At 34.0% G+C, this 13,015-nt stretch overlaps 1 protein-coding gene across 1 annotated transcript in view; it reads left to right on the top strand.

The window, feature by feature from the left end:
* Window positions 1–13,015, top strand: part of LOC114336298 (uncharacterized) — a 233,738-nt gene that overhangs the window by 185,700 nt on the left and 35,023 nt on the right. Inside the window, exons 9-10 of the mRNA XM_050659806.1 lie at window positions 8,497–8,715; window positions 11,922–12,090. Of these exons, the coding sequence (XP_050515763.1) occupies window positions 8,497–8,715; window positions 11,922–12,090 (388 nt within the window). The remainder of the gene's footprint in view (window positions 1–8,496; window positions 8,716–11,921; window positions 12,091–13,015) is intronic.

The raw sequence follows: 13,015 nt of genomic DNA, 5'->3' as shown, positions 1-13,015 counted from the left end.
AATGCGTCACCCAGAAAAATATGACATACTTCACCTTGTCATGTAAGGTAAAATAATGGGAAAAAGAAGTGTGGGCCGCCGTACAACTTCTTGGCTTAAAAACCTACGCCAATGGTTTGGGAAAACCAGCACTGAACTATTTCGTGCGGCTGTAAATAAGACAATGATTGTTATTATGCTGGGCAACATGAGAGCCAACGATCGACAAACGGTCTCGGCACCTTAAAAAGAAGAATGTATATCGGCTGTGTTGAGTGAGAAATGCAGCGGCCCGAGAACACTACCTTGCGGAACTCCGGAGTTAATAGGACAGAGGCTGGATTGTTGGTCTTTGAATTTTACTGAGAAATATCTATTTGATAAGTAGGGTTTGATTAGGAGGAAATAGTTACTACACTGAGCGGCACAAAAAATGGCCACACCACAAAATGGATAATTTTTGATGTCGTGAATTTTCTAAATCTGTTGTCCGATTTAGGTGATTTCTTTAACATTTTATAGCCTTATTCTTTAACAATATCGTTGTAATGAAATTATTGCTAGGCAGGTAAATGATCATTGTATACCGGGTGTACCAATAAAACTGTGTTTTATTCTCAAAGTTCACTACACCCTGTGTAATATTCTAGCATTTATAAAATATTGAAATTAAAACCCAACTATAGTCGCAGGTTTTCTTAACATTCTGTTTTTTTATTCATTCGGTCAGTGCCGGTTTAACCTAACTTCGGGCCCTGGGCGATGGAGGTTTAGGGGCCCCCTTCATTGCTATTCGTTGTCAGTTTTTTAACAAGAAAACACATGCATTAACTATAAAGGTTTCTTTTAAAATCCATAAAATATTTTTTTAAACAAGCAAGAAGAATGGCAAATGTAAAAAGTAATCCAATATTTAAAAACATAAATAAAAAACAGAAAGTTTCACAAAACAACACATAACAAACAATAAAACATATTCTAAAAAATACATAAAGACAAAAATTAGATCACTTTTTTTCTTGACTTCGCATTCGCAAACTGCCATATAATATTATATCACAATTCAGTTTCTCCAGTTCTTCATTCTCTATATACAATAGTGATGATGCGTCTATGTTTTGTTGACCCAAATTTGACCTTAAATATGTTTCTATTCTTTTTAAAGCCGAAAAAGACCGCTCGCCTGACGCATTAGAAATTGGTATCGTCAAATACATTTGCAGTAAAGTTAAAATATTGGGAAAAGTTGCTTTTACATCCTGGAATAATCAAATTTTTCATAAATTGTATGATGTTTATTCAAATTTTGGCATAACGTTACAAAATGTGTAATTTCATTATGCAAGTTCTCTTCGGTTTCATCAACATAGTCGAGGAAATGAAGCTGAAAAAATGGCAAAACCTCGCAATTTTTTCGTCCAGCATCAATTTGTACAAAAATTTGGGATTAGGCTCATTACACCCTCTAGTTCATTTTCTATATTGAGCCGTTGTACGCTTTTGGTTTTTTAAGGGTGAAAACTATCCCTAATTGTAAAAAATTATAAAATAACATTTTAAACTTTAATATTGTCAACATTTGGTTCTTATTAGTTACATAATGATTGTTGTATGCTTTAAGATATACTATCATAATATTTCAATCCTTAAAACCACCCTTGTTGGAGCTATACAGAGAGCACGTAAAGGTTGGAATAAATTCATTTTCTCGATAATGGACGATTTTGGAAAAAAATCCCGAAACAGGTGAATTTTTATTTTTAAATTACGACTTTTTGGCATATATATCATACTAATGACGTCACCCATCTGGGCGTGGTGACGTCATCGATGATTTTTTTAAATAGGAATAGGGGTCGTGTGATAGCTCATTTGAAAAGTAATTTAATTCTCTATTCAGTAATATAAACATTTACGTAATTATTTATACAGGGTGTCCAAAAAAATGTTTTTTAATTAAATTTATTGACAAAAAGAAGAATGCATGTGCTTTATTTAGTCCAAAATACATTTTACTGCTCTCATAAAACAGAAAAAAATGTTTATTTGAAAAATAATCATTGCTTTTTGCTTAAATTAAATGTTCAAACTGTCAAGAGAAAGGTGGGTGGCGGCTTTAATATTGAATTTAAGCAAAAAACAATATTTATTTATCAAATAAATATTATTTCCTGTTTTCTGATAGCAGTAAAATGTATTTTGAATTAAATAAATTACACACATTCTTATTTTTATTCTCCTTTTATGTCAATAGATTTAATTAAAAATTTTTTTTGGACACTCTGTATAAATAATTATGTTAATTTTTGTATTACTGAATAGAGAATTGAATTATCTTTTAAATGAGATATCACATGACCCCTATTCTCATTTAAAAAAATTATAGATGACGTCATCACGCCCAGATGAGTGACGTCACTAGTATGATACTTATGCCAAAAAGTCGCAATTTAAAAATAAAAATTGACCTGTTTCGGAATTTTTTTCAAAAATCGTCCGTTCTCGAGAAAATAAATTTATTCCAACCTTTACGTGCTCACTGTATATTAAAAATTTACTTATCATAAAAGAATAATTTCGGCTTGCACCGATTTACATAAAAATTTGGGATTAGGATCATCTCACCCCGTACTTCATTTTCTATATCATGCTTAAGGGCGTTGATTATTTTTAGGGGTGTAAACTACCCCTTATTGTCAAAAATTATATAAATATATTGTAAACTTTAATATGGGTAAAATTTGGAATTGATTGCTTAAATAATGACAGTTTTATACTTTAGGATATAATATCATAATAGTTAAACCCTTAAAAACCACCCTTAATAACATTACAGTTTTTATAAGTAGATATTTTAATAGATCTATACAGAAAAAAAAGTAGAATTAAAGAATTACAAAAACATTTATTTACACAAAAATACGAATTTACAAATATGTACAAACACAAATACAAATAGTTTTTAAGTCATCTTCCAGTATACGAACTAGTTCTGTGATATCATACATACATTGAAAATTATCCATAAGCGGACTATTCGAATTTTCCGAAAAAAAAAAATTAGTTTTATAAACATAGCTCCTCCATTTTTGGCGATAAAAAGTTTTTTCAAAAATGATTTTGTAGAATTTTTGAAGAGTTATAAGATTATGTACAGTAAATTCCGTAAGATCCCTTAGTTTTTAATTAGGGTGGGTTTAAAGGCTCGAATAAGGGGGGTGTTTGCTCGTAAATAGAGGTTTGAAACAGTTATATCTCTCTAACTGTTCACTGTAGTGAAAATCTATGCACAAGAAAATTTTAGCTATTAAAAAAGCTACAATTTAGTAAACCATCATTTTTTTCGTATCTCCACTATTTTCGGAGATATTTTGAAGTAAAAAGTGAAAAATGAGAAATTGCAAATATTTAATTTTTTTTAAACTCCAATTTTTCTAAAATTAGGCCTCTTTAAATAGGTCAAACTTCTTAAGTGTATTGATAATACAAATATAAAAGGAATTACAGAAAGGTGAGGACCAATTTTTAATTAGGAGGGTAGTTAGGGGGTTGTTTTCACTGATTTTTTCATAAAGAAAAGCAGGTACCGACTTTTTTTGATTATAAGTCGCTTAATTTTCAGGCTAGAAACTTTTTATTATTATTTTTTGAAAGGTCTAACTGTGTACTTGATAAAATATTATTTAAATTTTCCTCGAAAAATGCAAAGTTTTTCCGTTATTTAGCTTTGAATATTTCAAATTATGCATTTGACGAAAAATGCTAACTTTTAACATGCCATATCTCGGTTTGTATTGGTCTTAAAGATATTACAGAAAAAGAATTTGGTTTATGTTACTAAAATATACAATTTTGTTATCTACAGTTTTTATGATTAAATGCATAGTTTTCGAGGTATTCTCAAAAAACCCTCTAAAAAAATCGATTTTTTCGTCGAAAAACTGTTACTTTCAACCGCGAATAACTCAAAAAATATTAGATTTACGAAGAAAATGTGAAAAACATTTTTTTCTTAGAATTACTGTTTACATCGATTTACATGGTTAAAATTTAATAAAAAATTCCCGCCCCCGAGATGGGGTGGCAACCACCCCCAAGGTTGTAGCGTACAGCGGCATGATATAGAAAATTATCCTTGGACTATTCCCTACCTTCTGTGAAAATTTCAAGTAAAAATTGCGAGCCAAAATGCTTGATTTCCTCGACTAACATGGTTTTTATGTTTCTCGCATAAAAGTATTAATTGACGTTTTGACTTCTTCTTAATCTCTAGATTAAAAAAACATCTAAAAGCTGATGTTACATCCTTGTAGCATTAAATTTGCGATTCTGAAAACAGCGACTAATTTTCTAGACTCTAGATTTTCTGCGACAGCGATTTTTTTGTTGCTGCGACTACAAATCGCAAGTGGAGTGTTAGCCTTAGAGGCCACTGTATAATGCCAAATTGCAATTTTTGTAATCGCTTTACTTTTTACTTTTGAATGTTTGAAAGAGTGTGTACCTATTGTTTGGGTATTGGTATTTTCGATAATAATCTATTCTTTATCTATAAATTAGATTTATGTATACCTATTTTTTTGTCTTTCGATTAAAGTAACGTTTACATGTATCCAGTAACTGGCGCCAGTCTCACTGGAATGCGAGTGCTTGACTAAGACAGCGCTGGATAGGTTCGTTTACACGTATCCAGTAACTGGCGCCAATCTCACTGGCACTCTTATTAAAAATCTTAATACTGCCACTGAAACCACAGGTAGGACAGCGCCAGCGACTGGAACGCTGTGTTTACACGTGTCTGCAACCATTGGCACGGGGTTAAAGGGGACGCGGACGAGGGCCACTGGCATGAAAAATAGTCCAGTTTTTTATTCGAGACAGTGGACTGGAGCAAAAAAGCGTTTACATGATGCCACTACCATGCCAGCACTGTCGTTCCAGTGCGACTGGCGCCAGTTACTGGATACATATATGTAAACCTGCCTTTTCTATTTTAAAAGGAATTATTTTGTTCCTATTTTAAAAGAACTTATTTTAAAGCCTAAAAGTGAGATAAATTATTATTTAAGCTCCAAAATTCAAACTGAAATTATTAGAAACTAAAAAAACTCCGTTTGTAAGATTATTTTGGATACAAATCGAGACATGGCCATTGATTAATAACCTACAAAGTTTTTACCCACTACCTGGGTAATTTTTAATCAATGACATGGCGAAATCTGACAACTTTCTGTAGTTTTTGGAAAAGGACCCCGTCACAAACATTGACACGGGGCCCCTGTGGGGCTAGGCTACGGCACTGTGTATAGGCGTGAAAAGATGTAACAATAGAACAAAGGCGTTTGCAATTGGCGTACCTGCGTATGAGATTTCTTTTCGGAGAATATGTAAATTATTTAGCGACGCTATTTTTTTTTTATAATTAAAGGGAACGGGCCCCTTCGGGCCCCTCCGGGGCCCGGGCCCCTGGGCGCCCGCCCCAAGCGCCCAGTGGATAAACCGACACTGCATTCGCTTATGTTGGATAATAAAAAAGTTAGGTACTTTAACAACTAGCCATGTTCTTTATCAATACAGGGTGTTTCTAAATAAGTGCGACAAACTTTAAGGGGCAAATCTGCATAAAAAAATAATGGCCGTTTATATACCGTTTATATAATACTGGATGTTGAATTATTTTCTTACAAACTGACGATTTATTTATTGCTCTAAAATCGGTTGAGATATGAAAATGAAATTTGGTAGGTTTAAGATACAGTTATTGCACATTTTTTGACATGCAATTAAGGATTTTATATTCTCCATTGGCGCGCATACGGGTAATATGACGGGTAATATTACCCACATGCACGCCAATGGTGAATATAAAATTCTTAGTTGTATGTCAAAAAATGTGCAATAACTGTATTACCCCTTAAAAACTGCCAAATTTCATTTTCATATCTCAACTGGTTTTAGAGCAATGAATAAATCGTCAGTTTGTAAGAAAATAATCAACATCCAGTATCTCGGAAACGAAGCATTTGCCGACATGGGTTTATAAAGCAAACGGCCATTATCTTTTTATGCAGATTTGCCCCTTAAAGTTTGTCGCACTTATTTAGAAACACCCTGTATTAATGAAGAACATGGCTAGTTGTTAAAGTACCTAACGTTTTTTATTATCCAACATAAGCGAATGAATCAAAAAACAGAATGTTAAGAAAACCTGCGACTATAGTTGGGTTTCAATTTCAATATTTTATAAATGCTAGAATATTACACAGGGTGTGGTGAACTTTGAGAATAAAACACAGTTTGATTGGTACACCCGGTATACAATGATCATTTACCTGTCTAGCAATAATTTTATTACAGCGATATTGTTAAAAAATAAGGCTATAAAATGTTAAAAAAATCACTTAAATCGGACAACAGATTTAGAAAATTCACGACATCAAAAATTACCTATTTTGTGGGGTGGCATTTTTTTGTGCCGCTCAGTGTAGACAGTGGTAATTTTACTTTGTAAAGAAGACCTCTGTGCCAAACTTTGTCAAACGTTTGTGAGATATCTAGGAATACAGCGTTGCAGTATTTCTTTTCTTCGAGAGTTTTTGATATTTCATTTACTATTCGATGGACTTGTTGTGTAGTAGAGTGATTTTCCCGAAAAACAAAACTGATGTTCTGGTAGTAATGTGAAGAATTCATGATCTGCGTATATTCTTTGTAGCAGCAATCTTTCAAAAACTTTGCTAACGATTGGGAGTAGGCTGATGGGTCGATAAGATGTTACTTCATTGGGCGCTTTGCCTGGCTTAAGGATCATTATGATTTCTGCAAATTTCCATATTTTTGGAAAGTATGATAAACTTAGCATTCGATTAAATATTACTGTTAGCATAATAATGGCCTTACGAGGAAATTGTTTTAATACTTGTGCCGAGATTAAGTCATAACATGGAGCCTTTCGTGAGTTGAGTTTGGTTATTTCTGTATGTGAAGGTTTGAGTGAGCCGCAAGGACTGCTGTGTCGTCCGCATATGTAGCTGTAATAATGTATTGACTTGTAGGAAAGTCTGCTGTGTAGAGTAGGTAGAGAACAGGTGCAAGCACGCTACCCGGAGGTAAGTGGATATAGGTTAGTGCATTGATCCTTTACTTTTACAAGGAAATGGCAGTCGGAAAGACAGGATTTGAGGATTAGAAAGTAGTTCAGAGGAATACAGCTGGTGTCCAGCTGAGTCCAGCCTAGTGGCTACGACTATACAACTATCGTTCATAGACAAAATGAGATTTTTCTACCAGACACTCACAGAAACGAAACGGCGTGTAAATATTACCCATATCTTCTTTGAAGTGTGTCCCATATATGCTCGATGGGATTCAGGTCGGGGGATTGTGCTGGCCAAGGCAACACATCAATACCTTCGTCCAATCTTAATTCTATTGAGATTGGTCTGGAGCAGTTGCCAGTTGATGTACAGGTTTGAGTGAGCCGCAAAGATTGCTGTATCGTCTGTGGCTTGACTTGCAAGAAGGTCTGCTGCGTAGAGTAGGTATAAAACAGATACAAGGACATTGCCCTGAGGTACTCCTGCTTTAATTGGATATAAGTTAGTGCACTGATCCTTTACTTTTACAAGGAAATGTCAGTCAGAAAAACAGGATTTGAGGATTAGAAAGTAGTTGAGAGGAATACGGTTGATGTCCAGCTGAGTCCAGCCTAGTGGCTACGACTCTACTTCTGTCGTTCATAGACAAAATGAGATTTTTCTATCAGACACTCACAAAAACGAAACGGCGTATATATGTTACCCATATCTGGAGTAATTCTTCGTTGCAGCATGTCCCATACATGCTCGACGGGATTCAGGTCGGGGGATTGTGTTGGTCAAGGCAACGCATCAATACCTTCGTCTAATCTTTATTTTATCGAGATTGGTCTGGAGCAGTTGCGAGGCGATGTACAGGTTTGAGTGAGGTGCTGTCTGCATTGCTGATGTTTTGACTTGTAGGAAGATTTGCTGTATGAGGTGTAGAGTAGGTAGAGAACAGGTCCAAGGACATTACTCTGAGGTACTCCAGCTTTAATTGGATTTAAGTTAGAGCATTGATCCTTTACTTTTACAAGGAAATGGCGATCAGAAAGCTAGGACTTCCGTGTGCTAGACTTTATCAAAATCCTGCGAGACATCCAAAAAGGCTGGAGAACAGTATTTCTCCTTTTCTAAGGCTTTGTTTATGGAATTGCAGATTCCATGAATTTCCTCAGTGGTAGTATGTTATCTCAATCCAAACTGGTGTTTGGGTATTAGCTGCTGTTCTAGAAGATTCGCCGTAATCTGTCTAAATAGTTTTTCAAAAACCTTTGATACCACTGAACGTAGACTAATATTCAGGCTGACTGACTTTCAGGACGTAAAGAAAGTATGAGAACTTATAATCTTCTACATTGTGATCCAATAATTACATTAATAAAAACTAATATATATTTATCCTTACATTCTTTTAAATATATTTTCTTCTTTTTAGGTTCTTCAAGGTTTAACGTATCAGTCGTACCTGTTGCGCAAAATATTGGCGTAATTCCAGTTGTTATTCTAAAATTGACAGCAGTACATATCACGGCAATATTTTTTCTGAGTGGATTGCTGTTAGCAACTGTAATGTTGGGCGTTCAATATATTTTTCGGTACAGAAAATACCAAGTAGCTGATGGTGATGATCAAGATTCCATTTCTAATCTATCAGGTAATACAAGAAGAAAGACTAAAGTTAAACTTCACACATTTACTTCATTTTATAAAGCAAGTTATAACTTATTTTATCAGATATACAAGTAAATTTAATGTTCTTTATAATTTAACTAAATAAACATAAAAACTTGTAACAATCACTCTAGTATTAAAACATATTTCATTACTGTTAATGACTTACCGTTAATGATTCAATGAGTACATAAACCAAAAAAAATAATAAAAGATATTTTTGTGACACTTTTATTTCAAAAGGGTCACAAATAAGGTCCTCAGAAGAATGAAAAAACTGAGAAGTACTGACCACCAGCTAATCTCTAAAGTTAAAATACTTTGAACAGATTATGCGAAATGAATCCAGATATTAACTCCTTCAAGTCATTATGCAAGGAAAAATATTTGGCAAGCGAGGTCCAGGACGAAAAAGAATATCCTGGTTAAATAGCCTCTGAACCTGGCTCAACAAAACAGTTATGGAGCTTTTCCGCGCTGCTGTAGATAAGATAAAGATTGCCAAGATGATCGCCAACATTCGTCACGGATAGGCACGTTAAGAAAAAAGGCCTAGGGCAAATTAATATAGATTTTTAAATAGGAAGTGCCCATCAGCATTATCAAAAGAAGGGCGATCAATCAGTGTGTCTTGACAGTCCTTATAAATATGGACCCGAAACTTTTACCCTTACAAAAAAACAACAGTCAGACAGAAAGAATTCAGGGATAGCTTGTATCTTAGTGCACCCTATGTAACCTACAGCTGAATCTTATGTTTGTGCGTCACAGTGTTGCCATACTTTTTTCTTTATTTCTTTCATAATTTTAATCAATGTTAAAAATGTACCTGCACCCTAATATTTATGTGTAGATTTTAGCATTGGATCCTAGCATCACATGTAACACCGTTGCCATATCCACCATTTTTCATACTATCACATTACATAAAGTTGCATTTTAAAAATAGTTTGCATTTAAAAAACACCAATTAAGTAAAGTTTTTTATGTTGTTGTTTTCACCAATTTTGAAAAAATGTGAAACGTTGAATTATCCACGTCCGTCCGTCTTGTCTCTCTATTTGTAAACTCAACTGCTCCGTCACTATACCAGATAGAATGACAAATGGGGTGTCAAATGAAAGTTCATAATCCAAGGATGGTACTAAATGTGAGAAATTTGACATAGGCTGTCTGTCCGCCTGTCCGTCCGACCGCGAATATAACTCCTCCGTCATATACTTCGTCCTAACCTCAATAATATTGATATTATACTTATATTATAAATAATACCGTTAATAGATAAATATACCTTGTATATTTATTTATTAACGGTATTATTTATATTAAGGTTAGGACGAAGAAAAGTTATAAATATACCTTGTATATTTGTCTATTAACGGTATTATTTATATTGAGGTTAGGACGAAGTATATGACGAAGGAGTTATAATCGCGGTTGGACGGACAGACAGACAGACAGCTTAGGTCAAATTTATCACCTTTAGTACCATCCTTGGATTATAAGCTTTCATTTGACACCTCATTTGTCATTCTACCTGGTATAATGACGGAGGAGTTATATTCGCGGTCGGACGGACATACGGACAGACAGCCTATGTCAAATTTATCACCTTTAGTACCATCTTTGGATTATAAGCTTTCATTTGACCCCTCATTTGTCATTCTACCTGGTGTAATGACGGAGGAGTTGAGTTTACAAACACACAAACAGACGGACGTGGATAATTAAAAGTTTTCATTTTTTCAAGATTGGGTTCAATTTAAACGTTCTTATTGTTCGTCCGCTATAACTTTTCCCATGCTTCACGATCCATTTTTAAACAAATTAAGTCAAAACATAAAGTGAAACGAACGTCGATGTGTATATATATTTTGTATACTGTATACTATATACTACACACATCGGCGTACGTTTCACTTTATGTTTTGACTTAATTTGTTTGAAAATGAATCGTGATGCATGGGAAAAGTTAAAGCGGACAAACAATATAAAATTATTCTATTATTGATGAAAAGGTTGCCAATGCGAGTCCATTATACTACTGGATTAGGAAATGAGTCTATACTCGCAATCTTATAGTTTGTATGTTTATTAGTTGTTACAATCAAGGGGCTATCAAGCCTTGTTACAATCAAGGGGCTATCAAGCCCCTTTACAATCAAGGGGCTATCAAGCCCCTTGATTGTAGCAACTAATAAACATACAAACTATAAGATTGCGAGTATAGACTCATTTCCTAATCCAGTAGTATTCTATTATTCTTGGAGGTAGGTACATTTAACATTGATTGAAATTATGAAAGAAATAAAGAAAAAAGTATGGCAACACTGCGACGCACAAACATAAGATTTAGCTGTAGGTTAGATAGGGTGCACTAAGATATAAGCTGTCCGAAAATGTTATGAGTCATGATGTTATACATGATATTCTTGAACGTATTACAGGACTTACATAGAGATGAGCGGGACATGTAAAATGACTGCGGGATAGGAAATGAACATAGAAGATTCTGCAAGACTGACGGACATCCAGAAAATTTCGATGAATTGAATTTCAACAACATAAGATAGAAGTAAATGGAAAAACCTTGAGAATACCTATGTCTGACTGTACAGTTGCGTCCCTGAATCTTTACCCCTGCGTCATCATTTAAAGCATACGAAATAAGTGGATGATAAGTTGGAAATTGAAATTTACTAAACGCAACAGCAAGTGACAGTAAGTGACAGTAAGTGAGTATGCTTTAAATGATGACGCACGGGTAAAGATTCAGGGACTCAACTGTAGATGCAAACAGGGGCTGTTTGATAATGATAATGATAATCTCAGGTTAGTCAAGCTAGCACGGAACAAATTCCCGACAAGTCCAAGTACTGGACGGTCAAGTAAGGCATGTAGCGGTGACATGAATTAACAACAGAAATCGAATAACATCGGATATTGTAAAGAAAAAAGAATGAAAAGGAGTTGACTTCGTAAAAAAATGTGTATCATCAAGAAACGATTGTTATTTTTTATGGAGAACTATAAACTATCTATTATGCTGTATCTACGTGACATTTAACAAAATCCATAGATATCTTTATAACTATCAGTCAATTTATTTTTTTGTGTTACATACAGCTTTTCTTCTAATATCTGTTTTTTTTTGTCATGATACTTGTTACAAAAGTTATGCATTTTTAGATGTTGCAGTTCCTTTAGGAGCTAGGGTGTCATCTAATGCTACCCTATTTTCAGAAGTTATATCTCTGAGCAGATTAGGACCACATTTAAAACTAAGAGGAAAACATATTAGATTAAGGGAATCTGCTGATTGTGAAACACTTAAACTTGAAGAAAAAGTCACTTTAGCGTAAGTTTTTAATAATAAATGAATTTTTTAATAAATATTTATTTTACAAAAAATCAGAATTTATATTTTATATACCTAGTTACATATAACCGTTGATTGAATACACGAATTCGTGTATTCAATCAACGATATAACTTAAGAACTGTTTATCTTATTCACACTAGTGACTTGACGAGGTTTTCCCAATGAGTTCTTCTTTTGGTGCCTATTCTTTTCGAATAATATATGCGATCATTATTCGAATAATACATGCGATCTATTTCGAATAATAGTTGTTGTTGTGGAGAACCATTTCCTCTGGTTTTTTAACCATGATATTCTTCTTCTCCCAATTCCTCGCTTTCCGAATATTTTGCATTGAAGGATTATTTTCAGTAATTTGTATTTAGCGCCGTTTCTCATTATGTGTCCGAGATAGTCTAACTTTTTCCTTTTAATCGTATGTATACATTCTTTTTCTTTTCCCATTCTTTGTAGTATGGTCTAGTTGTCTACCTTGCACATCCATGAAGCCCTAGGGTTCGCCTATACCTATAACCACATAGCGAAGGCCTCAAGTTTTTTTCAGTGAGTGCTCAGGATTCAACTCCGTAGTATAATATTGAGAAGATATAACATCGTAGGAACTTTACTTTATCTCCCAGATTAAGGTTGTGGCTTCTAAAGAGTTCGGCCATGTTGTTGAATGCACTCCTAGCCTTCTCTATTGTGAGTGATCCCATTGTTCGTTTAGAACACTATGGTTCCAAGATAGGTATACTGTTTTACTCGGTCCACTGGTGTATTCTTGATAAACAGTTGGACGTCTCTAATAAAATTTTATTTTTGCTGATGATCGTAAATTTAGTTTTTGATATATTTACTTACGTAGTCCAAATCTTTCACTCACCTACTTCATTTACTTTGTTTATTAGCTGATGTAAAC

The sequence above is a fragment of the Diabrotica virgifera genome, chromosome 8 (assembly GCF_917563875.1).
Source record: "Diabrotica virgifera virgifera chromosome 8, PGI_DIABVI_V3a".
NCBI classification, from domain to species: Eukaryota; Metazoa; Arthropoda; class Insecta; order Coleoptera; family Chrysomelidae; genus Diabrotica; species Diabrotica virgifera.
This window is presented reverse-complemented; position numbering and strand designations above follow the sequence as displayed.